This window comes from Protomyctophum parallelum (assembly GCF_964188405.1).
Source record: "Protomyctophum parallelum genome assembly, chromosome: 7".
NCBI classification, from domain to species: domain Eukaryota; kingdom Metazoa; phylum Chordata; class Actinopteri; order Myctophiformes; family Myctophidae; genus Protomyctophum; species Protomyctophum parallelum.
Genome location: NC_139705.1, coordinates 13,096,497 through 13,124,063, shown reverse-complemented (window position 1 = coordinate 13,124,063; position 27,567 = coordinate 13,096,497). Strand labels below are relative to the sequence as shown.

General features: G+C 42.8%; 1 protein-coding gene across 4 annotated transcripts in view; it reads right to left on the bottom strand.

The window, feature by feature from the left end:
• Positions 1-27,567, bottom strand: part of LOC310861069 (neural cell adhesion molecule L1-like protein) — a 93,180-nt gene that overhangs the window by 53,449 nt on the left and 12,164 nt on the right. For all 4 annotated transcript variants that reach the window (XM_083768361.1, XM_083768360.1, XM_083768359.1 and 1 more), the window contains exons 2-17: positions 25,973-26,165; positions 24,191-24,299; positions 23,761-23,948; positions 21,888-22,010; positions 18,193-18,363; positions 17,345-17,456; positions 17,072-17,253; positions 16,688-16,822; positions 14,988-15,128; positions 13,825-13,936; positions 5,882-6,036; positions 2,948-3,113; positions 1,906-2,030; positions 1,609-1,710; positions 718-915; positions 265-335 (exon numbers count right to left, since the gene is read on the bottom strand). In XM_083768361.1, coding sequence (XP_083624487.1) covers positions 265-335; positions 718-915; positions 1,609-1,710; positions 1,906-2,030; positions 2,948-3,113; positions 5,882-6,036; positions 13,825-13,936; positions 14,988-15,128; positions 16,688-16,822; positions 17,072-17,253; positions 17,345-17,456; positions 18,193-18,363; positions 21,888-22,010; positions 23,761-23,948; positions 24,191-24,299; positions 25,973-26,048 — 2,166 coding nt within the window. In that variant the 5' untranslated portion in view covers positions 26,049-26,165. The remainder of the gene's footprint in view (positions 1-264; positions 336-717; positions 916-1,608; positions 1,711-1,905; positions 2,031-2,947; positions 3,114-5,881; positions 6,037-13,824; positions 13,937-14,987; positions 15,129-16,687; positions 16,823-17,071; positions 17,254-17,344; positions 17,457-18,192; positions 18,364-21,887; positions 22,011-23,760; positions 23,949-24,190; positions 24,300-25,972; positions 26,166-27,567) is intronic.

The following is a 27,567-nucleotide window of genomic DNA, read 5'->3' as shown; positions in this document are numbered from 1 at the left end:
ATTATATATACCATATTTGAAAATAGCACAAATATATATAGGGCTGAAGTGGTTAGTGTATGTTTTGTGATAATAATCAAAATCTACAAAGTAACTAGTAACATTAAAATTGGTACTAATTTTAGGAAATACTCAGTAAATGTAAACCTGAAAATTACTTACTGCAGCATTTGAGTAAATGTACGTAGTTACTTTACACCACTGTAATTCATACTGTATGATTGATTGCTTTAATCAGGCTAAAACATATTCTTTCCTGCTCACCTCCCAGCTAATGTCCATTTGATGAGGAAGATGGCCCTGGATTTTGATGTTGCCTGGGTTCCTATCGGGTGCTTTGGAGAAATTTGTTGTAAATATTGAATGATTTCCCTCACAATCATAATTCTGACATGGCATTAAAAGGTTCTGTGCATAGTCTTATTTCTCAGATTAAAATAAGCTACAATAAACTGGCGCATAGCTCATGGGCTTTGATACCTCACAGTGAGTCCCCTGTTCGACTTCTGGGCTGGGCGTTATGAACTCTACTCTCAATAAAAGGCAGAAAAAGACTGAAAATATAATCATCACTCCATTCCCTGCTGCAAATCCTCTATAACCCACAGTATCAGTTGTGCAGCTATTTCAAAATGTAACGTGAACATGCACACCCAACGATAGCTGACCATGACAATGGACCAAAAAAAGGGAATGATTACAGGGAATGAGTCCCACCTGCGGGGATGGTTTTATATCTCTGTGTAGGCTCACTGGGGGGCCCTGTTCCAATGCCGTTGACAGCATAGACTCTGAACTGGTAGTTGAGATGTCCATTCAGTAGCAGCTCTGCTGTTGCCTGGTTACCAGGCACTGTCTTCAGCTCCCTCCACCGGCCGGGCTCCCACTGGTCCTCTTCATACTCCACCACGAAGTCTATACACAGTCAAATAATGTAACTCTGAGCGTGAAATGAAACCCTTCCGGGTCCATTTGGACATGCTCAGAGTTACAAATGCCGTGCATCTGCGCTCGTCAACATATTACACGTCAAGAGGGGATATTTCAGAGAGGCAATTGGGTTATGGGAGCTTATATGAATAAATGAATATGAAGAGACACTTCAGAGAATCATAATGGTATTTGCACTTAGTGATGTGCCATTGTACAATCATTTAAAAAACAGTAAATTAGACCACTAACCAACACTTGCAATACTCAAAGGAGCTTGGAAATATATTTAATATTCTCACAAAAGGAAATTGTGCCTTGCGTGAAATGAATATGAACTTCTCATAATTGTAATCTAATCACTAATATTAAAAACCTCCTGATGAAGACCCGGAGGGGTCGAAACGTTGTACAATAAACTACTGGGAGCTTAACAACAGTGTGCGGACATCCTACCTTCTTTCTGTATGTATATTTTTGTCCAGCACCCGTAAAAAAAAAAGATGTGCATGCTTCCCGTCTGGATGTTCAGAAAACACAAACATTAAACACTATAGCTGCCCCTCAAAAACTAAAGGTAAATCAGATTATGTGTGATTTTGTTTTGAGCATATCCAATTCAAATATTCCAATCACTTAATTCTCTGAGAGGTGCAACTGATACTTCTATCTCTTTACCTGTTACAGAACTGTTGTGGTCTCTGCCAGGTACCCAGGACAGATGAACACTCCGCCACTGCCGTTCAGACAACTTCAAATTCCTTGGTGCATCCGGCACATCTGAGGCAGATAATGCACCGCAAAATTTGAAATACCTTTAGTTGCCATCAATCAAATACAATCTAAACATGAAGAATCAACACAGATTTAAGCAAGAGAGTGGCGTTATTTTCAACATTGTACTTAATTCCAAGGATGTGTTACGATAACAATATGCCATGATGAATGTCAGCATTATGCAGTGGCCTCTCTTACCGAGCACTGTGAGCACTGCTGAGGCAGTGTCTTCATCTAGGTTAGTCCTGGCAAAACATGTGTATGTTCCCTGGTCGCTTTGGTTGACGTTCTTGATCTGCAGCATGACGTCATTCGCAAAGTGTCTACAATATTAAAACAGATAAAACAAGTTATTATACAAGTTATTGGCATATTATGAACGATTCAGCCAGCCAACCAACCAACAATATCCTATGTTAAAAATGGCTACACTGTATATGGACTGACAGGGCATATCGGTGAGATTGGCGTTTCAATGTACTGTAGGTGTGATAGCGGCACGAACTCTAGATGTGACTGCCGTGTAGCGGCCCGAACCTCTAGTGTAGAGGTTCCCAACCACCGGTCCGTGGCCCGGCCGCCTGTCCGCGGGACATGTGCCACTGGTACACGAGAAAGGAATCCAAAGTTTTCCCGTTGTATCTACAAATCCATTTGAAAGCATGACTGAGAAAAAAGAGGGGACCCACACCAGACCTGACAGCGGTCCGGTATTAGTGGACAGTGGATTTGCCGTTGCGCATGGAGCGCGACCCTCAATCACCCATTGGAATGCTAATGCATGCCTTTCGGCCTTTGTATTGTAGCCTAGTCGTCTGGCAGGTATATACTATATAGTATGTCTCTTTGAAACTTTAGTGCTTCTGATTGTGCGGGGGAGGACACACCCACACGCATGCACGCTCGCATTTTATCACGTTCGTGCTAATGAAACAAACCTCTACACGTCAAAACATTTAATTATCAGAAGATAATGTAACCCACGTAAAGTAATGCGTCACTCTGCAAGTTTGTGTTTGTCGGGGTAAGAATGGTGGTCCCTTATTGGTTGTTGATGGTGACGTAACGTTTCAAGTTTGGTATAAGGTCAATAACAGGTCTAAAGGATTTAGATGCACATGCACACAAGTAGGCCATGTATGGCCTACTTGTGTGCAAGGAGCAAGTTGGCACCTCGACAGAGTACATTTCTAGTTGTTATTATTTTACATAAAATCTGGAAATAAGAGGCAGACTGCACCTGGAATGTTGTGGGGAGCCTATAGTGATGTCCTCCCCGTCCTTAGTCCATAAAACCTGAAAGCTGGTCCCCAGGGTCTTGTCATAAGCAGCACTGCATTTCAGCTGGGCTGTGTTTCCACTGACAATGTGCAAGTCCTTGGGTGGATCCACGATTCTAGTGGGATCTGTAAACAAAACAACCAAGAAATAGAAAGACGGAAATAAGCAATTTAATACATTGTCTTTGACTGGAGCATATGAGGAGCATCACAGAGTTTGTATATTCTTTCATTCTTTCATTTGTTTATATTGTTTTTTGGTGAAGTAACTACTTTCCATGTGAAGTGAATATAACTTAGAAAGAACTTCCTAGTTTGCTCGATGAATACAAATTTAAAGATTTGCACTTATTATGCAAGATACTAAAATATATTATATATAGCCTACTGGCTATTGACTATTTAGGGGTTCAAGCCCAAGACCCTTGGACTTGCAGCAGACTCCTGCTGCAGTTTTTCAACTGCTGTGAGAAGGTAAATGCTAGCTAGAGACTTAAGCGTTTCACCAATGATTGGACGAATAACTATTCTCGATTATTATTATTATTAAAAAAATCTAATCAAAGAAAGTTTGTCCAAATAATACCAAACTATATGCACAGATATGGCCATATATGTATGTGTGTGTGTGTGTGTGTGTGTGTGTGTGTGTGTGTGTGTGTGTGTGTGTGTGTGTGTGTGTGTGTGTGTGTGTGTGTGTGTGTTTTTATGAATAAAAACAGCAGTATAACATGAAAGTATTCTTACAAATGCATGGTAGGGAAACGTTTTCATGGCAAGAGCAAGGACCGCAACATTTACACTTATTAGCCCACAGAGCCCCATTTGAAAAGTATCAAGGACCCCCAGTTTGACATGCACCTATATATGGACAGTCGCACAGATCCAATTTGCAGGTGGATTTGCGTCCAAAACGGTCTCAATTGTGAGCTTTGGCTTGCGAGAACTCATGGCTTTTGCAACCTGTGATGTTGTGAGCTTGTAGATTAGCTGTTTTCACCGGAGCGTGCGCTGTAGCCACTTCACGCTGTGTGTGTGTGTGTGGCTTATGTTCAAGACAGTTGTATCTCGTGTTGTGTTTATAGCGAACTGAAAACGGCCACGCGATGACGCACGCGCACACATACGCACGTGCGTACAGTTGCACACCGGGAGCGCACTCGCCTATTAGTCTGTATTGGCAGGGCGGTCAGCGTACCTATATCGAACACACCGAGTGCCACCCTCCTCCCGACCGATAGGGGCGCGTAGTTGAAAGCCAATGGCAAAATAAAATAACACCTTGGATAAAAATGCTTTTTATTAAACAACGCGGGATGCAGAAATTCTAATCGCTGGCGCTGCTACTAACTAACACCCGTGGGACACTTTGTGAGTACTTTATATTTGAAATGCGAATGTTTATATATTTTAATTATTTGTAAATGTAGCGTTCGCAAAAACCAGGGTGAAGTTTCGTCATGACTCTCGTATGAATACGAGAGTCATGAATCATGGCTAGGGCAGAAGGTTCCTATTATAACGACAGTGGGTGCCCACCTCAGAGTAGCCTGCGCACACGCTTTTAGCGAGGTGCTAAGCAAGGGTTGTTTTGGTATATCAATCAATCCGTCCACTCCATGTGCGTGCGCACGTGCACTCTTTACGTGCGCGGCTGCACGCTGTTTCACCCACGTTTGGTTAAAAGTTATATCAAGTGATCCAACAGAGGCACCCTGATAGATAATCATTCCGTTGTGATCGTGGCCGTGCTGTTCAATGTTTCACATTAGGTGCAGGAAAGATGAGATCTGTAACTGCGCGACGCGCGTCGTCAGTGACCAGGCGTGTCACCCGCGTTTGGTTTGAAGTTATAATATGAAGTGACGTTCAAACATTGCATTTCAAAAAGTGGTTAAATAACCTTAGTAGGCTATGCGCCGTGTGTAACAGCTGCCTGTCTGCCACAATGGTGCCTGCGCTGTTTTTACCCGTGTGTGGTTTGAATCGTCAATCGCCTGTCTGTGCAAAGGGGGAGGGGCCTGAGGTGGTGTACTGTGGAGCAGATCAGCGCAACTTTGCCCGTGGGATCGTGTGGTGATGTAAAAACAATATCTGTACAGTAAATATGACAGTTGCGTCGGTAAAATGTAGCCTAGCTGGATTCTGGGAGCGTGCAGATTTTTTTTGGCATGGAGAGATGTGTGCTAATAGTGTGGCTCGGTCGGAGATAGACCACGGACAAATAAACGGGTTTTTATTCACTAATAAATTCATTATTAATCTTATTGAAAAAATGGCTTCGTTAAGACCTCCATATTATTATGGTCAATGCCTGTGTGAAAAGTGGGAGCGATTGGTGCAGGCAATGAGGAGATACGCCGGTGTTTCTGACATTCATTCACTCAGACATTGACTGAATTATAGTATGATGATACAGGTGTGGGAAACTGTCAAAGGTCTAGACCCCATGCATCTTTCAGCTTTCAACTTTCCACAGTCCGTGTTGGCTTGAAAGCCTGAATCACTACTTTTTTACTATATTTCTGGTTATTCTTATGGACTTTTAAAGCCATTAACAGATTTTCATATTTGATCAAAATTGGCATCCTGACCTGTAAATGCATTTTCTGTTTGCTAAAGAGCTGGAGGGAGACGGAGAGACTCCCGTTCATGAACAAACACACGATAGTAGAATATACAGTAGAGCTATTTAACAGTTATTTGAACAAACACACATACAGTATCACTTACCCTACCTCAAGTTATATAGATGTAATAACCAGTTACTGTACTAACTATAACTGCCGGTGTTGTCTTCCACAAAAAACAACAGACAGCAAATAACAATAATGTAATGATGTACACTGAACATGTAAATGCAAAGCAATGGACTGTCCATGTTGCTGAAATACCTTTCACGTCTAGCATAGCGGTGACCTTTGACTCCCCCTCTGAGTTCTTGGCTAAACAGACGTACTCCCCACTATCCTCTTTCGCTGCTCCAGATATTTGTAGTGACCCATTCGGGTAATGGATGACTCTTTCCCCCTCAACCGTTTTTTGGGACCTAGAGAGAAAAAGATCATAAATGCTGTTAAAAGAAAAATGGTGCAACAAAGCGCTTTACAATGTGCATTACGTTCATCCAACCACGTAGAGTCTGTGGGGGCCACGGGGCCACAGCCCCCATGAAGACTCCCAGGGCCCCTTTAGGCCCCCATGAAGATTTTCGTGGACATTTTACATTTACATTACATATTTTCTGGGAATTCCAAACATTTTGGACCTCTCCGCCGGCAATATGAGAATCCCATCGTCAAATATTCGGGAAAACAGCGCCTCCCCTGTTGTTCCTCAATTGTTGCGAGGCAACAGTCTGTCTTGAGAGACTACTCCGCCGGCCGTCCAAGAGGTGTTAAAAAGTACTCAAATGCTAATCGGGTTTCTTTTGTTTTCACCTGCCAGATGTCCACAACATCAAAGCGTGTCAGAATTTCATGGTAGTTGTTCTTGAGTCGTGACATAATAACACTGATCAAGAATTCACCAAAGAGACCTAACCCTACACAGACTAGTGAGACTACACACTGACTCGAGAAAAGACCCATATCGTCCAAAATAGGCTGATCAGTCGTTGTCTGTGTATAGGCTAATTCATTGGTAAAAGTATGCTAAGATAACTCATTTTTAGACCATTTGGGAAATAAATAAATAAATCCGCGGCGGCAACAGTCCCCCCCCCCAACGCAATTCTGTAGCCTACCCAAAGGTAAAACTCCCTCCGTATCTCTCTATATCTCCCTCCCTCCCTCTCTCTCTCTCTCTCTCTCTCTCATAATAATAATAATATAGTCCTGAAAGTCCTCACCTTGGCTTGGACATTGGCCTGTAGAAGCTGATTTAAAAGTACCAGCGAAAACAACAACTTATTTTTTTCCGCGCTGCGGCGGGGGACGGGGGACGGGGGTGCGGGGAGGCGGGGCTGCGGGGGGACGGGACGGGCCCCCTTGAGGATTGATCAAACTCTTCGGCTCTGTGTTCATCCATTCACACACACACCGACGGCTGAGGAAACAATGCAATGCACCAACCTGCTCATCGGGAGCAGTTAGAAGTACAGTGTCTCTTGCTCAAGGACACTTCGACAGGCAGCTAGGAGGAGCCGGGAATCAATCTTCCGATTCCAAGACGGCCGCTGTTCCTCTTGAGCCATAATAAAGTAGATATTGGGTCTACTCAAAACACACACATCCTGGTGCTATCATAAATCACCTATAAGTCATCATCTTTAGAATGTCTGATAAACAGTGTTTTAGGCCAAGGGAATTTTGTAGTTTGTGCAGAAAACTTTATTGTGTAAATGGTGCATTTATATAGCGCATTTATCCAAAGCCTAACTGGGCCACAAGCCACTGACTGCACTCAGGCTGCATTTGGGATGAACGTTTGTGTCAAGTCAGGTTTAGGCAGAATTTCACCGTACGACTGTGTGGCTCGCTGTGTGGCTCGTGTGTGGCTCGCTGTGTGGATCACAATATGCATGTGCATACTCAATGGAGAGTATGCACATGCATTACTTTTCCACTAGGACACGCCCCCCTCATCTAGACTGAGTGGCAAAACATTAAGCAGCATGGAGCATTGGACTTTAGAAGCACTCGTTGGAAATCACTCAAGGGTCCTCCGTACCACCTGTTTCTAAATTGCACATAATGCATGAGGCAGCAGGACGTTGCATTTTTTTAAACGAGCGCTTCCCAACTCTGACACTCCGGTGAATTTTTATCAAAAAAGAAAAAAAAAACAGATAGAAAGGATAATTCAAGCTTTCCGTACAGTTGCAATGTTGGTGAGTTTAATTGTTCTATACAATCAGGTAGGACTTTTCTGTTTGGATGTATGGACTGTTAAGGCCAGAAAGTAGGTTTTTATTTTTACACTCAGTAGGCGTTCCCGCATAACTTCCGGTTATGATGATCTCACGAGCATTAGTCACGTCTTGAAAATCAGAGTATGATAGGCTTTAGGCTATGTTTATGCTTATAGTTATTTCATCTCCAGTTCAATCAATTCAGAGTGGATTTTCCTCAATATTTCAAAATAAAACGTATTGCTAAAATAACCTAGTTTTCTTAACTGATTCATGAGTTAATTGCTCTGATAAAATGATGGATCATCCACGATAAGAAAATTGCTTTGATAAGAAATGTAGATATCGGAACTGAATGGAACTTTAATTAAAGAGATTTCATCCCAATCCTTAAGAAAAGGGAAATGAGATAAGGTAAGTGGTAAGTACATCATGTTGAAAACATATCTGACTAAAGCAACGCTATCGTGATGATAATAGAATTTAACAAGATCTAGCCGATAGAGAGCTACTTTTCCTAGTTTACCTGTCTGGGGCAAAATCTGAAAAACGTCGAATAGCAAATGAATTGCAAATCTCATCTCTCCTCTTTGCAGCTGTTTCTGGGATTAAATAAGGGCAGTTCTGCTCCAAAAGATGATGATTATCTCTTCAAAGACCAGTGTCAACATAACACCACGGCACGCAAACATGATGAATAGGTTTAGAATTAATAGAATGACTAGATGAGAGTCTGATTGTGTGGGCTGAAAGCAATTCTGTGCACTACTGCACATTTTACTTTACAGTACCACAGACAACAGGGTGGTGAAAAACAGGACAGAACTAGATGATGTGAAACGAGTGTAAATTCACATGTGGTCAGAATGAACTACAGGGCTATATGTATGAAGGGTGCCTATGCATGAAAAGGATGCTGAACGCAAAAGAAACACCAGAGTGTTACGCGGGTGCATGTGTAGCACTCTATATACTCTGCAGGTCCTATACGTAGATTTTCAGAGAGTGTTTTGACACCAATGAGATGCAGTAACAATATGCTGTGTTATGAGTCCAATAATATTTCAAAGCTAAATTAACAGTTGTGCACTCATGGTGTATTCAAGATCGGAGAAGAATGATTCTCCATTATATTTAGATTACATTTTAATTTCTCTGGTTCAGTGCACTTTTACCCAGCTGGGACAAATCATGAATGATTGGGCTAATTCAATTCTCAACAAGTCTGGGCATCACTGTGTCCCATGGCCTAGACATGGGTGACTTGACGATGCCACTGACAGCAGCCATGCCAGTTTGACTCCAGTCTTTTCTTTGAAGTCCCACCACTTGTTATTTCTTCCACAATGCACTGCTCTGAACCAGTAGAAGCCAATTTCTCCCACTCTCTTTTAATTTTAGTTCTTGACTAGGACTATTCGAATGGTCATACATTATGGCCTCAGGTGTAAACTATGAGAAGGAAGGTGCAAGATGCAGGAAAGCATCGGATAATATGTGGATAAAAGCTCCCATTGTTTTGATCTTATGGGGGAAAATCCATGCCAATATTATCTGTGTGTTCGTAAAAGAAAATACGTAAAAAAACAATCTGTAAAAGAAAAATGCGTAAAAAAACAATCCGTAAAAAAACAATCTGTAAAAGAAAAATGCGTAAAAAAACAATCTGTAAAAAGAAAATGCGTAAAAATACAATCTGTAAAAAAAATGCGTGAAAAACAATCTGTAAAAGAAAAATGTGTAAAAAAACTATCTGTAAAAGAAAAATGTGTAATAAAACAATCTGTAAAAAGAAAATGCGTAAAATATACGGATAGTGTTTTTTTGTGTTTGGACTTACGAACAGAAAAAATGCCAACCTCAGTTACAGATGCTTTTTTTGGTTCCCCAGTGATATCACTGCCAAAAATCACATGACGGCTGAGAGCCAATCACGTGAGGCCTTTTCCTCTACCCAATCAAAAAGCTCCATAAGTCTGCCTGGCAACTGAGATTGCCATGTTTGTTAAGTATAAGTTTATGAATTACGTTTAGCTATATATCCATGTCTTGTCTTAAAACTACCACTCAATAGCAAATTGACTAATTAATTATTTTAGTAGCCTATATTAAATAGGGGGGTCTCAAGGTTCGGGGACCCCAGGGACCCCCCGGGGTCCCCAGGGACCCCCCGGGACCCCCAAATGGTAACTCTGTCATTTCTCAACCGTTTTTGATGGGGGTGGTCTCGTTGTGATTGTGTCGCCCCCCTGGGGGCGTCTTTGGGGGTCTCAAGGTTCAGGGACCCCCAGGGACCCCCCGGGACCCCCCAGGGACCCCCAAATGGTAACTCTGTCATTTCTCAACTGTTTTGGACGGGGGTGGAATCGTGTCGCCCCCTGGGGGTGTTCTCAGGGTTTTGGAGGTTCGGGGACCCCCCGGGACCCCCAAATGGTAACTCTGTCATTTCTCAACTGTTTTGGACGGGGGTGGGCTCGTTGGAATCGTGTCGCCCCCCTGGGGGCGTCTTTGGGGGTCTCAAGGTTCAAGGACCCCCAGGGACCCCCCAGGGACCACCAAATGGTAACTCTGTCATTTCTCAACTGTATTGGACGGGGGTGGGCTCGTTGGAATCGTGTCACCCCATGGGGGCGTTCTCAGGGTTTTGTAAGTTCGGGGACCCCCCGTGACCCCCCAGGGACCCCCAAATGGTAACTCTGTCATTTCTCAACCGTTTTGGACGGGGGTGGGCTCGTTAGAATCGTGTTGCCTCTCTGGGCGCATTATCAGGGTTTTGGAGGTTCGGGGACCCCTGGGGACTCCCACATGGTAACTCTTGACATTTTTATCATAGATCTTTATTGATGGGAGGGAGAGACAGAGAGAACCATTTATATTCATCTGCATATTCTTCTTACTATAGCTCTCTCTCTCTCTCACACACTTCAGATATCACTTGATATGGACATTTAACCAAGCGATTTCCCTCTGACAAGGCTCGCCGTTTCCCGACAAAACTGTGCAATTTCTCAATTACTGTGCAATAAACACTCAAGCCACAACGAAAATGTATTTTGTTGCTTTTATATAAAAATAAAAAATAAACAGATACACTAATGTAAACTGTGGTTACAATAAACTAGCATGGTTCGATTGTTAGCATTCCTCGTTGAAGCATGCATTAGTGCAAAGCAGGTACATTTTACTGTAAACACAAAAATAGGCAAAACACACCATTAACAGCAGATATACAAGCGACTAAAGTCTCTGTGCATTTGCACGCTTCTTTTTCAAGTCATGATTGATTGATTGGTTTATTACGTTTGCAGAAATACAGTACATTTCAAGTACAACTCAATACAACTGTTAACTGTGAGTGGACGGCACCATAAGGCATTACGTCAGATCTTCTTGTTTACGTTAACGTTAGAAACAACACTTTGCAACGGCAAATGAATGCACTTTAGCTGTTAGCAATGTTAGCATTTAGCAATTATAGTTCCCCTTGATGTTAGCCAGAAATGAACAATGTTATCTCAACAATGCAAAGCACAGTCAATGAACACAACACAGTTACTACAGGGCTAGGCTCATGACAACGTCCGACCCTCTCAAACAATAATGTGTGGTGCGGTTGCACGCGACGCTCCACTGTGTCACGAGGTTCTTCACTCGAGGCTGCAGTGTTAGCGTCGACGTCCTTCCTCGTTGTCGTCGCCGACCTGTCACTTCTCGGCAATGGACGAAACGGTAGCCTCTTGCTTCTGATCTGATGTTTAATGTGAATTATGTACCAAAGTTTATTTGTATATACAGTAATGAAAGTAACATGACATCAACTCCAATGCCACATCTAACAATCCCACAATAATACTCATAATTGACTGCAGCCAAACATTTGTAGTCCTTAGCTGTTTAACATGCAAGTGAAACTCACACACAAATCAATGGACAAAAACAACACAAAACTGTACATTAGTAGCTGCACAGTACTTGTAAGAGGAAATTGTTTGTTTGCTTGGTATTTCTTGGTATGACGCTATGAGCCACCTTGCAGATACACAAACTGTCAACACTGAAACACGGCGAAAACAGCAGACTTCCTCGGGTAGATGTAACGCTAATAAATGTCAGGCGGAAAAGAGCGACAAAACACAAAGGTTCCGCCCTAGATAACTTTGGTTCCTATCTAAATAAATAACTGAAAAATACTGCACTGACTGACACCTGAGTTAGAGCTCTGTAACATGACGGGTAATATGTATATGCAGGTGTGATTTATTGGTGTGGGTGTACATAGGCTATAGCTGTTGGGATTTATATTTAAGTGTATGATGAAGGAGGAATATTCATTCAACAGGGTAATGTAGATGTGCCCAGAGAGGCAACACGATTCCAACAAGCCCACCCCCGTCCAAAACGGTTGAGAAATGACAGAGTTACCATTTGGGGGTCCCTGGGGGGTCACGGGGGGTCCCCGAACCTACACAACCCTGAGAACGCCCCCAGGGGGGTGACACGATTCCAACAAGCCCACCCCCGTCCAAAACGTTTGAGAAATGACAGAGTTACCATTTGGGGGTCCCTGGGGGGTCCCGGGGGGGGCCTGGTGGGTCCCTGGGGTCCCCGGGGGGTCCCTGGGGTCCCCGAACCTTGAGACCCCCCTATTTAATATAGGCTACTAAAATAATTAATTAGTCAATTGGCTATTGAGTGGTAGTTTTAAGACAAGACATGGATATATAGCTAAACGTAATTCATAAACTTATACTTATACTTAACAAACGGCAATGGCAATCTCAGTTGCCAGGCAGACTTATGGAGCTTTTTGATTGGGTAGAGGAAAAGACCTCACGTGATTGGCTCTCAGCCGTCATGTGATTTTTGGCAGTGATATCACTGGGGAACCAAAAAAAGCATCTGTAACTGAGGTTGGCATTTTTTCTGTTCGTAAGTCCAAACACAAAAAAACACTATCCGTATATTTTACGCATTTTCTTTTTACAGATTGTTTTATTACACATTTTTCTTTTACAGATTGTTTTTTTACGCATTTTTCTTTTACAGATTGTTTTTTTACGCATTTTCAGTTTTTTTACGCATCTTTCTTTTACAGATTGTTTTTTTACGTATTTTCTTTTACGAACACACAGATAATATTGGCATGGATTTTCCCCCATATGCTCTCCCTCTGTACTATGTGTAACTGTTAGGGCCGGGACTAATTGCGATTAATTTAGATTAATTAACTACAGAAAAATTAATCGCGATTAACTACAGATAAATTAATCGCACCTTTTTTTTCACCGCGGAACGTTTCTCACTGGGCGCTTTTCTATAGTACTGAAAACTGGAAATAATAAAAAGTCACCCCATTTTGTGTTGCCTAGAACTGGAGGTCTGACAAAAAACAGTAACAATATGAAGTAGGCCTAAGTACAGCTTTGTGATGTCACTGAGATGTACTTGTTACTGTTACTATTTTTTTTTCAGACCTCCAGTTCCAGGCAACACAGAATGGGGTGACTTTTTATTATTATTTCCACAACAGGTATATTAATGACAGTAAAATGTTGAAAATGAGTGGTATCCTGTAGTCACTATTCGTTGATTCACTGGGATACCAAAAAACATTTAAAAAAAAGGTTTCTCGCTGTTCTCGGGTTGAATATTGATATGCGATTAAAATGCGATTAATCTAGATTAATTAATCGCAAAGCCTCTGATTAATTAGATTATTTTTTTTAATCGAGTCCCAGCTCTAGTAACTGTATATGGTATGGTGTAAGTGGTTATTTCCTGTGCACCAAACCAAACTCAGCAACACATACAGTACAATAATACCTGTACGTACTACGTAGTGTACATTTGAACCACTTAAACCCTACTATACATGACGCAACACGTCAATGCGTAGTGATCTTGTAGATTGGCTGTTTTGCAGAATGTTTGCCCCGGAAGAAGGGAGCTATGTTACCAAGTAGTTAAAGTGCTTTAAGACCTCACCATTTGAAGTGTGGTGGTGGAGAGCTGAAGGCACTACAGTTCATCATCACAGTTTGTCCTTGCACCACAGAATACACGTGGTTGTCCCTGGTCAGCATCATAGGAGCCATGTCTATTGACAGAGAGAAGAAGATTCAGCAACCTACACTCTTATAACAAACGACGCTCTTGAAATTCCGTACGTAACTGTAACACGGTTTTATATCTGGCTTTATTTAAAGACACTAAATCCTAATATGGTTCTGTAAAGAATAACCCAATGTGGCACTCTTTTACGTAACTGAACGGTCTAATAAAGTATCTAAAACGGTTCTATATGGCACCCGACATGGATCCACATAAACCATATTAAGTGGTTCAATCTAGAACCATTATAGGAGCTATATTGTATATAAGGCAGGCAAACTACACTACCCTTTTTTGTATCAAACATAGTATACTCTGTACTCTCACCTTCAATAAGAATTTGTAAATCACCATGGGTGTATTTTGTATTTTGGCAAATTGGGGTGCAGCAACAATACTATACTATGTGCATGCTGTATCTGACAAGAAATTCACAGGGTTGTTTTTTCAGCTGGCAAAGCACACAGAACACTCTGTGCTGTTATAAAAGACGTGAACTGTCGTCATTAAACAGGTGGTGTTTTGTAAACCAGCTTCACTTCCATGAGTTACAGTATGTCATGCACAAAGCAGTGTTTGCTTGAAGTTAGTCCAAGAACATCCGTCGGACATGGAATATGTACAGCGACTGTCAGTGAGGAGAATGGCAGTGAAAAGTGCGAAGGAATTGCTTGAGGCTCTGCAATGCTGTGAACCGTCTTACTACATGAAAGACCCTAGTCTTCTAGCTCATAGAGGTTTGTGTGTGTGTGTGTGTGTGTGTGTGTGTGTGTGTGTGTGTGTGTGTGTGTGTGTGTGTGTGTGTGTGTGTGTGTGTGTGTGTGTGTGTGTGTGTGTGTGTGTGTGTGTGTGTGTGTGTGTGCGTGTGCGTGTGCGTGCGCGAGAGATGCGCGTGTGAGTGCATGAATGTGTGTGAGATAAAGAGGAACAAACTGTCAAACAGCTATGAAGACACTTCCTTTTCATTTTCTCACGACTTGCTAGTCTATAAAAAGCGTATATGTAGGAGTATGTAATGTAAAAGCTAGAGTACTGACTCATGATCATGATCATAACATTGGCCATGAGGCTGCCATGTCTGTTGGAAGCTTCACATTGATAAACACCGCTGTCTTCGGACCTGCCGTTGTGTATCACCAGGGTGTCGTCAAACACACGCAGGTCACTTGAAGCGTCATCTGAAACAGAAAAAAAAGAATATATATATATATATATATATATATATATATATATATATATATATATATATATATATATATATACATATATATACATATACATACACATACATACATGTCAACCAAACCATGGGGATCATGTTGTGGTCAGATACCGCTGAGAATGCGCACATGCTGATTCTAATGTGTGTTTCATAGTTGGATTTCTTTTAAAATGAATAAGATGTAAGAATTTTGCAGTTCACAAATCACTTTCTATTTCTCAACTGCTGTTTGTCATTACAGTAGACAGTCTGTGAAGTTGCATTGTTTAATATGGAGACTGAATTACTATTTAATGAATGTGATGCATTCCTTTTCATCAAAATCAAGCCTTTTTCCCTGAACTATAAAGGCAGCCACCAGAGGGCCACATGATGCTTACACCAGCCCCCTGTTGTTCTTTTAAAAGGATTACCTTTATTAATCCCATGGGGATGTTTTTCCCCCTCTGTGTGTTTTACACACACAAATAAACTTGACATACGGACATATACACACACAGGGCCTATAGTCATAAATGTGTGGAGTGGTGGTGGGCTGCCACATAGCGGCACTGGGGAGCAGTGCCCAAGAGGTGAACTGACACCTCTCCAGCCACCAGTCAGTCCACACTCCAATAATGTACTCCAGTTGGACCAACCTCTGTTATGTGGAGTTACTGCCATCCACCTTTATTTAAATCTTAGGATCACAATGAGCGAGTTATTTTTTGTTTAATCAAATAGTAAGCAAGAGAGTTTGATGGGTACTGATGTGCCCGTGAAAGAACACGGTATTCACTTTAGCCTGCTGAGCAACCCAATTAAAGGCCCTGTCTTGAGGCCCAATGATTGCCGCAATGAACCAGTATAGAGCGTCGCAGTCCCACCCCCTTTCATGATGACGCCAGGCCCAGGAAATGATTCCCAATGCAGTTTTCCCATAGACATTTCAAAAGGTATTTATTTAAAGACAGTTAAGCTGCGGACAAAGCCAACTCGAGTCGTGACAACTCATGACAACAAACACAATATTTTGGACCAAACAAATAGAAGAAAAACAACAAAAAAAGTGTTGTAACCTGCCGTTTTTTTCTTCTTTCTAATTATTTGTTCGGCCCAAAAAAATGTGTTTGTTGTCATGTTTTGTCACGACAAGAGTTGGCTTTGTCCGCGGCGTAAGCGTCTTTAAATAAATACTTTTTGAAATGTCTATGAGGAAAATGAACGGAGAATCATTTCCTGGGCCCTGGTAGGAGGCGGGACTGCGACGCTCTATAGGCTACAGTAGGCCTAATGTGGTTTTATGGGGTCATAAATGAAGCTGTGGTATCTGGGAACAGTTCCACAGCAACCTATTGGCAATGGACATCAACATAGGGATATTTTGCAGGCATGCAGACTAAAAAAATTAATAATAATAACCAAAACGGAAAGGGTTTTCTAAGTAAATTAAGCACACACACACACACACACACACACACACACAATCAAATTTGGGGGAAAGACAAAATGAGTGGGGTGAGGTGACTCACTTACCATTTAAAATCTGTCCATTCCTTCGCCATGTGATCTCCACCCGTGGTTTCCCGACAACTGCACACATGATGTGAACATCTGTCTTGATCAGAGCCAGCTGGTCCTCAGGAGGCTCTGACAACCATTTTGGGGGCTCTAAAACGTGTCGATGAAAAGAACGTGTTTGTGTGAAGTTAGGCAGCTGTGAATGTGGTACTTTTAATATCAATTGACTCCTGTTTGAAAAGATAAGTCAAATACAGGGACCAAACATGACACCTTAAATAATTTCTTAAAATCCATTTCTCTACACTTTACCGTGTCTATATAGATAGATTAATTGTATTTTCATCATAATACAATCTATTAATGTATATTGTATACCTATCATTTGTGTTGACTTACCTTCCACCATTACATCAAAGTAGTGGGCATCTTCTCCAACAGAGTTCTTGGCCTTACACATGTACTTTCCATTGTCCTTCTCGTTTACATTAGATATGGTCAGCAGCTTCCCAAAATTCTTTATATTTGTGCGTCCAGGAAGTTTCTCTCCCATTTTGATCCAATCCAGCGTAGGAGTCGGGCTGCATAACACAATGTATTGATGATCTTGATGATATATCATAGTACAATGGGGATATAATATTGATCCTCAGATGATCATTATAAACTTACAATCCCTCTGCTATGCACTCCAGCTTCAGTTCCTCTCCCTTCACAAGCACTACCTCTGTCTGAACACCAGAGGGCACCAAGAGGCTAGGTATTCTCTCCGGGGTGCCACTGGCTGCCAACAGAAAAGCTTGGTCACTTGGATGTATTTCTTAATCAATGCACATTTCATCAACACAGGCATTTATGTCTGTTAAATTAGGCAGACTGTGATATATCTTTGAACAAATATCAAAAGGCTTTGTCTGTAATCTCTGGCTCGAATGAAATCTGAACATTCATATTTGATGTTATCCACTTTGCGTTCAGCAGGATTAATACTGGTCTAGTCTGAGAAAGTCAGGCGTTTTATTTCAACTGATCTAACAAGGGCTTGTGTTCATTGCCATGTGCCATAACTGACTTACATGAATGACTGTACATGGAAATAAACTCAAGGATGACAAGGCATGCCTCGATCAGTCCTTGGTATGTGGTATTTGTAAGGAACATTTTAAGCCTATCAATCTATGACAAAACATAGCAATATCTTCTTGATCTGCTAATTTGAGAAAAGAGTAGCTGTTTGGATAAAACAGCTACAGTATACAGTACAGTATTAAGAACATACAACTACTACAGTAGGTAGGCTATGTTACAAGGTCCTGTGGTTTTCATTGAGTCATCATGAAGAAGTGGTAATGCAACGAGCTCCATGTAAGGAGAACAATTGGGATCCAGCTTATTTACTATGAGTCACTTTCGTGTTTATTAAGCGTAGTTTCTGTTGAGATCTTAGTTTTTTGTTTGTTTAGAAATTTTGAAGCACATGTATTAGATAAAGCAACATGGATTCATTTCTGAGAACCTACAGTTGTTGACCACCACAGCCATGGGGCTCTTCTGAACGATGGTTCGTATCTTGGCGAAATGGGCGAAGCAGCAATAGTCTTGACGACTGTCCATCTCTAAGGCATTGGAAAAGTATAGGTTGCCATCGTTGCCCATAGATACCCTCTCATCCTGCTCAATGTGCTCGAGGCCTAGAAGATAAGAGGACATCAGTCATACTGGGTAACGGCATGTGTAAGGATGCTGAAGAAAATAACTTGTGTCCCACAAGTATAGTTGTACAGAAGCAACAGAGAAATAATGACAACATGCTGTTTGATCTCTCATTAGGGTACAATATTTGATGGCATGGAATGATTGTGACCTCTGGACCAGGAGTCATGGTCGCTTGCTCTTCAAGGGTCAAATCGATAGCTTCTCTGTGATTAATTGATTGTATATGACACCAAATGAAAGCCCACCTGATACGCCAACATGACAAAGCACACAAAGACGTTCATTGTATTTCAATGACAGTTGACAGTCAGGAAGTGGGTTAGCCTCGCGTAGCCAGACGAATAGAAGTGGGTGGCACTCAGGTGAATTTACATGACATCAGTATTCCAATTCAGCTTAGCTTCATATACAGTAGAGAGGACACAAATAGATGTGCCCTTGAGAGCTTTCCTTTATAGATCCCCAGTGGTCTCCATGAGCACACCATGGCAGTGTATTCAGCTGTATGGAGCCATATATAACATGGATAGAGCCATTATGCAAGTCTCGGGTCACTGACTGTGCCATTCATTCGACAACCCATTGCCAGTATTTAACATCTTGTTTTTGAGAAAATGGTAAGGTCTTCTTTTCGTATGTAGGCCTATAAAACTGAATTTGCCACTTTTTCTTTCTTTCTTTTTTTAAAAGCGTACATATAACACTTAAGTTCGTAACACATCGCATCATGGCGCACTGTGGTGTCATCGGCTATTTTCAATACTCTTGCACAACACTTGCACAACACCCTATAAAATATAGGGCATTCATTTGTGAAAAGAAGATACAAGGTTTCTGCACCTATGTATATATTATTATATATTGTGTGTGTGTGTGTGTGTGTGCGCACGCGCAGCAATGGCGGCACGGTGGAAACGCCGGTGGACGCCAACTTTGCTTGTTCTTTAACATCTAACAACCGCACCCGTTCTAACTACGATCGTTAATGTAGTGGGTACAGCTTTTGGAAATTTTGCAACTCCTGTGGCGGTGGCTGTGTGTCAGGATATCACGTCAAGATGTACCCAGCGACGTAGTCTACTACCGGCGCCACGCTGCCTGTTGGTCCCTCCCGTGAACAACAGGTGCCGGGAGGAGAGGCAGTGGACCCGGTGACTACCCCGCGGTGTGTCGGTCCGCCATCGGGGCAGCGGTGTGTGGACTTCCAGTAGCCTGGTTAATAAACCAGACCGAATCAGCCGTTGGCAAAAACAATTTGCCTGCCGGCGGATTACGGTCTGGAGAGGCTCAATTGTACGCCCATTTCCTACACCAGAGAAATGGGGCGGCCAATCGGGACACGGTATGCAATATGGGCGGGATCCATACACAGCCTCTCCAGACTCAAATACCACACGACAGTGTGATTTGAGTCTGGCTTATTAGCCAGGCTAGACTTCCAGGCCCATGAGAGCGGCTAGGGAGTATGGAGGGTGCAGCGTCACCGGGAGAGACCCGGTGAGTCGGCAACTTCCCTACGGCAAGCGGACGCCGCGTGTTGTCACCGGGCGGCGGTGTGAGACGGCTCCGTTCTCTCTGATGGTCCAGCCTGGGACATGCCTAGCCCAAACATTTAGATTCTCGTAGAGGTTTTTTTCGATTCTGACGAATCTCTCTACGAGAGTAAAAGATAACCCCGCCCCTAACGTCGAAAAGGAACATTTGTGCCTCAAAGTTTACCTTGTACAAATGCAAAATCTAAGCTGCTTTAAATGTTGCCCCACTTGTTTGTGATCTGTGCGCACCATATTAAACACTGCACATGCTTATTTTTCAATAAAAAAGGTATTTTAATCCACTCTGTTTCGGAATCCTCCATTGTAAATGCGCAACAGAACATTGCCCGCGCCCCTAGCGGCCAGGGTTCTCTTGCGCATCTACAATGGAGAGAAAACCAAGATGGCTGCCAGATTCCGAGACAGAGTGGATTAAAATACCTTTTTTATTGAAAAATAAGCATGTGCTGTGTTTAATATGGGTGCGCACAGATCACAAACAAGTGGGGCAACATTTAAAGCAGCTTAGATTTTGCATTTGTACAAGGTAAGAGTGATTTTGAGGCACAAACGTTCCTTTTCGACGTTAGGGGCGGGGTTATCTTTTAGACTCTCGTAGAGAGATTCGTCAGAATCGAAAAAAACCTCTATGAGAATCTAAGGGCGCGTTCGGAAATGCACCCTGAACGCACTGGTGTGCTCTCTTGTCGTTCGTTTATTCAGTGCACTCAGTGCGTTGTCGTTCGAAAATCCAGTGCGCTACGCACCGGGTGTGCCGAGTGCACACACTGAGCAACCCTACCCTCAGGGTAGGGTTGCTCAGTGTGAAATTGTGAATGGTGTGTTGTAACTGGTCATTTGTAAATAAGGCACACTGAACGCACTCTGTGACGTCACCGCCCACCACACTCAACAAACTGACCACATTCCCGGTGCGCATTTCCGAACGCGCCCTAAATGTTTGGGCTAGGACATGCCCACAGCGTGGGAGCGTTTGTGGGAGAGTTTCGAACTCTCGACAGCTTGGAGTGTCCATAGGATGAGGCAGAACGACTTGCGAGGTGTTGTACTGTCCCTGTTGTACTGTCTATGCCATATGAGACTAAGCCTAGTCCTGAGCACCGTCGTGTGAACGAATATGGCTATCAGAGACGCTGCTGAGTGACATTCTTGCATGCTGTATCATGATACAGTGTCATAGGCTTGTGATTGTAACATAACTGCACCCATACTGTTTGTGTGGACCAAATAAAATAATTCACAAATTGTGCGCGCGCTGCTGTGCATGTGGATGCACAAATACACAGAGTGGCCTGCATGTTTAGCATGTTGTCGCATGCCGTTTCACTTTCATTGACTGTCTGGAATCAAACAAACTAATTATGTCATTTAAACGGTGCCAAGCCATGAAATGGATGCCAAAAATATAATTGCAAATACAACTCTTAAAATGGAATTTGTAAAGGTCTTGTGAGGTAGAAAATAGAAATTGATTTTGGGTTATAAGATTAGAATGAAAATAAATCAAGCCGTACCTAGGGAATATTCTCCTTCATACATCTTTAATGACGTTGTGATTCACATTTTACTGGGAAATTGTCTTTTAAATATTACATCTGAGTGGCAATCTTCAAAGTCTCTTCACTGTAGACTAGAATTGGAATAACTATCAGAACTGCTATACACAAAAGAAGTATCACCAGTCGTTAAGGCTGGCAGCAAAACTCCCAATTCCTATTGAAACGTCACTTCAGACAGAGTTAAGATGGCCATTAAAAAAAAAAAAAAAAAAAATCTCTGTTGGTGGAAGGAAACATAGAGACACTTGACACACTTGGCCAAACTATAAAGTGTGTGTATTTGTATTGTATACAGTATATCTAAAATAATGCCAAGGAAAAAAGCCCCCAACATTAATGGTACAAACTCGATTATGATTCTCAGTAGAGTCTCAGTTGACTTACCAATATTCATCCAGTAGATCAAGCGTGGGGGCACACCCTCTGGTGGATTACAGCGTAATACGATGGGCTGGCCCTCGTCAACAACAATAGGCTTAGACTTCTCCTTTGGAAACTTGGGGACCTCTGTGAAAAAAGGACATAGTACCGGTATATATAATCTGATAGACTTTCTTCCCATTATAAGTAAAGAATAGGAAAGAAAAAGGCCAAAATGTCGTCATTAAAATTGGCTAAAGGTGGCCACGTCACTCTGACTCAGACATAACCATAAAAAAACATGATACGCTCATATACAGGCAGGATAGATGGGTACAACGGGTACAACTATAGTTTTGAGTGGGGCAGGCATCTTTCCCGATTTGCATCGTCGGCAGTTGCTGAATTGTTTTCTCCTTTTACATATAGGGCTCTAACGTATGCCATGCCTTACCTGCATATAGCGGGTTTAGAACCTTCCACTATCCGTAAACGGTATCTTGCGGCCACGCAACCCACTATACATTTTGCCGACTCCTATATTTGCGGGTGGGGGTGTATTTGTGGGAGTGTTGATGCGCTTTCCTTGAAATTGCTATCTTGCCCACACAGTTTTAGGACAGCGGAGAGCGCCTCCTCAAACCACCCACAATGCGAATTCCGTTAGATAGAAGAAGGCGCTCCTAACTTGGAGCTGCCTCGACACACAATGTTGCAGAACATTCACAGCTCAGAGGTCTCGTTCTGTCTTAATTTTCTACAAATAAAATCTCTGTGATTGTGTTTATATAATTGTCTATTTAAAGTAGTTATTTTAATTGTGCTGTGCATTGTGCGTGCTTGCATTCGCTCGTTCAGTTTCATCACTCCATTGTGCACGCAGCAAATATTTAATGGATTACAATTATATAAAATTCCCCATAATCAGTAACACGTAGATGATACTTGCGTCAACCAAATGTGGTTTTATTGAAAGGCAATTAAAGGCTAGATGGTAAGGAAGCAACGGGTGTCACTTTCAATGCTATTTCGCCTTAGTGCAAGTCTGTTTAATAAGTTTAATTCATCCAAACTTAGCTTTTTGTCTTTTTACCGTTTCATAGAGAGACAATACAATGAGACTGTGATGAGAGCAGCTACTGGACACACAAAACAACCCTCTGTATCAAATATAAATGTATTCCAAGGATGTGACGTGCGGCTCTTCCATGGGCCATAGTGTAAGGCAACATTGCACTTGGGGTAATGGCATGTGGCATGGTGATTGGTTTCATTATTGTAACGCACAAACCACACCTATGCATAATGTAACGGTTAGGTGTTTTAAGGATTTAGGCTGGGGTACAAGATAGCAATTTTTACGGGGGAACGCCTATTACGCAATGCTAAATCCCCAAATTACGGATTTAATGGCTCTGACGCAAGATAGGGCCCATAGCGTTATTTGTTGATGATTTAGTTATGTTTATATGTTGATTAATGAAATACATAAGACCACAATGGAAACAAGTATTTTTGTGTTATGCTTTTAGCCTTAATATGTCTGACTGTATCTCGTGCTATTTACATTTAAATCAATCAATCAAGAATATCTATAGGCTTCTATCTTGGGTTCGAGCCCAATTGCGGACGTACTGAGTTGAGTTTGCAAACTTTGCACGTAGTGCCTGTGTTCACAGTTGCACTGGTTTCTTCCTGCACAAAATGACATTCATGTTAAGGACATTCTCCTGCCAAGCACTGGCCTTTAGAGCTAAGGCTGTTCCACAGGTGCTACTCAGAGGCCTATAGTTGGGGCAAGAAGACGGATTATAGACAGAATATAAAAGATCACAGATCAAGCTTAAAATCTAACTTCAACTTAAAACACAATGAAACTCAATAAACTATTACTCACTGGGAACAAGAACTGCAATCTCCTGTGTCATTGCCGTTCCCAGTTTGTTAGAGGCGTAGCATCGATATTTCCCCTGGAACTCCGAGAGGCGGCTGTTGTTCAGCCTAAAACTGCCTACGTTGTGCTCGGCATCCATCGCTGAGTTGTGGGTAATGATAAAGTCTTTGCCATCCCTTGTCCACCTATATCTGTTGGAAGCAATTATTCATCAAAATTGTTGAATAAACAACACAGTTTATAGCAATCCAGGATGATGTTATATATGCTACACCTAGCCTACAGTACATAGCTTAGGCTGCCATGGGAACGAGTCACTGATATTCTTTGGTATATTTAAAATGTGTAAATCAATGTGGGCCAGGATTTCTCCGAAACCGATTGAGGAGAGCAACAGAGACAGAACAGAGCACAGTAGATGGATTTCACTTACTCTGGATGAGGGTTGCCTTTGGCTTTACACTGCATAGTAATGCTGTCATCGAGGGGGAGGGCGATAACAGGACTGGATGTGTGAGACAGTATGGTGGGAGGCTGCTCCACTGTATGATGAACACCCACATGCAAATGTTACAACAACAACAAAACAAAACAAATATTTCATGAATAACAAATGAAAGACTATGGAAGATTAAGTCCTTGTCACTATGCCAAATCAACCTATTAAATACATTTATAGAACCTCAGTGAAAATACAATACAGTTCAATACGATCACAAATATATGTATATATACGCTGCCATGTCCTGGGCTGACAGACTTTTTCCTCTGTGAAGCATCTCTCCAGCTGTTATACACAGCAAACCTTAGAGTATATATTAATAGAGACGGCACCGGATTTCTCCTCCCATCCACTTGCATTAAGTTGCTCAAAAGTGCATGAGGCGATTTCACTCCCCTTTCCGGGTAGGAACAGAGTGCATTCTGGGATGGATTGGGCCAATTCGTGAACGCGCTGGCCGTTGACTATCATTGCACGCGTATGAAACAGCGTTCACGTGTCATTGCCCCATAACGTGAACGTGCGCAATGTTAATCAACGGACCAGCGCTGGCTCGAGCTGCAATACCATATTCGGCCAATATGTCCATTTCGCCTCAGGGTTTCCTCCGGGTGCCGTCTCTATTAATATATACTCTAAGCAGCAAACGGTAACAAACGGTGTTGCCAGAGTGTGTGAGAGAAATAAGCAACCAGGTCTATGAAAATAATCCACTCCACAAATGAGCTACTATCACTTATATTTATACTCTGAGGGCTCCATTTTCGTTCGAGCATTCTAAATACACAATTTGGGGATTTATCAGTGGGGAAGGGGTGTTTCCCCACTAAAGTTTGTATTTTGGTCTAAATACCTAAAACACCTCCGTTATCCGTTACATTATGCATAGGTGTGGTTTGGGCGTTACAATAATTAAACCAATCACCGGGCCACATGCCATTGCCTTTAAGAGATTATCCACTGCCCGTTATGCTCAGTTCTATATTGCTTCATAGCCTTACGGTCTATCTATAGCCTATGGGAGAGTGATGTGTTGCTGCCTTGAAGTCTCACTTGTGCTGCCCCCCACCCCCCTGTCATCTGGGGACCCCCCTCCCCTGTCATCTGGGGACCCCCCTCCCCTGTCATCTGGGGACCCCCCACCCCCCTGTCATCTGGGGACCCCCCTCCCCTGTCATCTGGGGACCCCCCACCCCCCTGTCATCTGGGGACCCCCCTCCCCTGTCATCTGGGGACCCCCCTCCCCTGTCATCTGGGGACCCCCCACCCCCCTGTCATCTGGGGACCCCCCTCCCCTGTCATCTGGGGACCCCCCTCCCCTGTCATCTGGGGACCCCCCCTCCCCTGTCATCTGGGGACCCCCCTCCCCTGTCATCTGGGGACCCCCCCTCCCCTGTCATCTGGGGACCCCCCTCCCCTGTCATCTGGGGACCCCCCTCCCCTGTCATCTGGGGACCCCCCCTCCCCTGTCATCTGGGGACCCCCCTCCCCTGTCATCTGGGGACCCCCCTCCCCTGTCATCTGGGGACCCCCCCCCCCTGTCATCTGGGGACCCCCCCTCCCCTGTCATCTGGGGACCCCCCTGGGGAACCTGACCCACAAGTTAAGAATCACTGCGCAGCTAGATGATAGTTACAGTAGTTGTGACATCACAAACAAATCCATGGTATCTCTTCATTTATCATTTCAGGATAGATAGAAGTACGGTAATACCTTCCATGGGAATGTTCAGGGTTGAGGCTCCTGAGGTCAACACGAGGGCGAGGCCTAGCGTCCACAATGACATCATGACCCCTCCTCTGGTGAACGGACACAGCAGAGAGAATAATACTGTCCGGGTGGGCTTGGGACTTAGAGGTGCTTCTGATCAGCTTGTGTCACGTAGGCCTCTCAAGGCACAGAGCATCTGACAAAGACAAACGGGAACAAAAGGAGTCAGTCAATCATCTTGGAAAAAGTCATGATTGATTTTTATCACAGTTTTAAACACTTTATACCCCATATACAGTACTTCATTGGCCTTAAATGTCATTTCCGTGGTTTACTAGGCTACAGAAAAAAAGGGGGGGGAATCACACTTGTGTGAAGTGAGGGGCGACTGGTAGTGTTTGTTCAAAGTGCTCTAAAAGTCCATAGACTTGGCTGCCATATGACCTAATTCCAAAAGCCAGACAGGGGCTATAGTGTACCTCTAAAAAAGGAAAGAAAGAAAGAAAAGAAAGCACACCATAGACAGATTTGGTGTTTATTTTTTAGATCAGATTGTATGCAGCAGTGACCGAGTATCACAGTCTGTCCGTGTCATGTACCTACATGTCTGAAATGACAACGTTGTCGAGTCCTTGAACCCTTGAAGTCTGTCATATATCATACTGTATGTTTACTTGTTCTTTTTCATTTGAGCTTGGTTTTGCAATGTCAACTTGGTATGTAATAGCATTTTGGCTTTTGCTTATTTCTTTCCCCCCCCTTTGTATGTAGACTGTGTCCTTAGATGGTAGAAAAGTCCTCATTCAGACAGGCCAATCCATCCTCTGGTGATGGCTGTCTACTCATTGTTCTGGGCTTGTATTACAACACACAACAGAGACTGGGATTTCCTTGTGAACCGTATAGGTTGGCTGTTGCTGCCATCAAATGGCATGCTTGCAGTATAAACCCTCGTTGGCACAACAGCTAAGCTGCTGGCGGTGATGTGCCGTGGTTGGTCTGCGGTGGTATATGTTGGTATTCCACAGCTTAGTTCTCCCAGTTTGCCCATACTGAGGTTGTATATTAGTGCTAGTAGTGGTAAATGGTCCATTCTAATCCTGCTACCAAGAGAAAGAATGGGGGTGCTAAACCAATCACATTCCACCATCACAATGACATGAAACTACCCTCTGAGGACATAATATGGCACTGTGTTGTCCTTCCGTAGTAATAGAGGTTAATGTGGTAATTGTTTTACACTAGATTTGGGATTAAGCTACTCCAAATCAGAGTAAATGAAAACAAGGTTTTCTTTTTCTCAATGATTTATGTGATTATCTTTTGGTGGTCTGAATCTCCAGCCAAGCTGGTTAGATAGTGGAGTGGAGTCAAAACATATGTATGTTTATAGATTATACATTTGTATTTATGAATTACAGAGCTGCTTTACCTCTAATTATATATTCTATACAGTAAGTCTATATTATTGAAGTCATAGCACGATCTCTATGATCGTGCACGCACGCACGCATGCACGCATGCACGCACGCACACACACATTCACACACACATTCACACACTCCCACAGACCCAAACAAATACAAAGTGGCCAACAC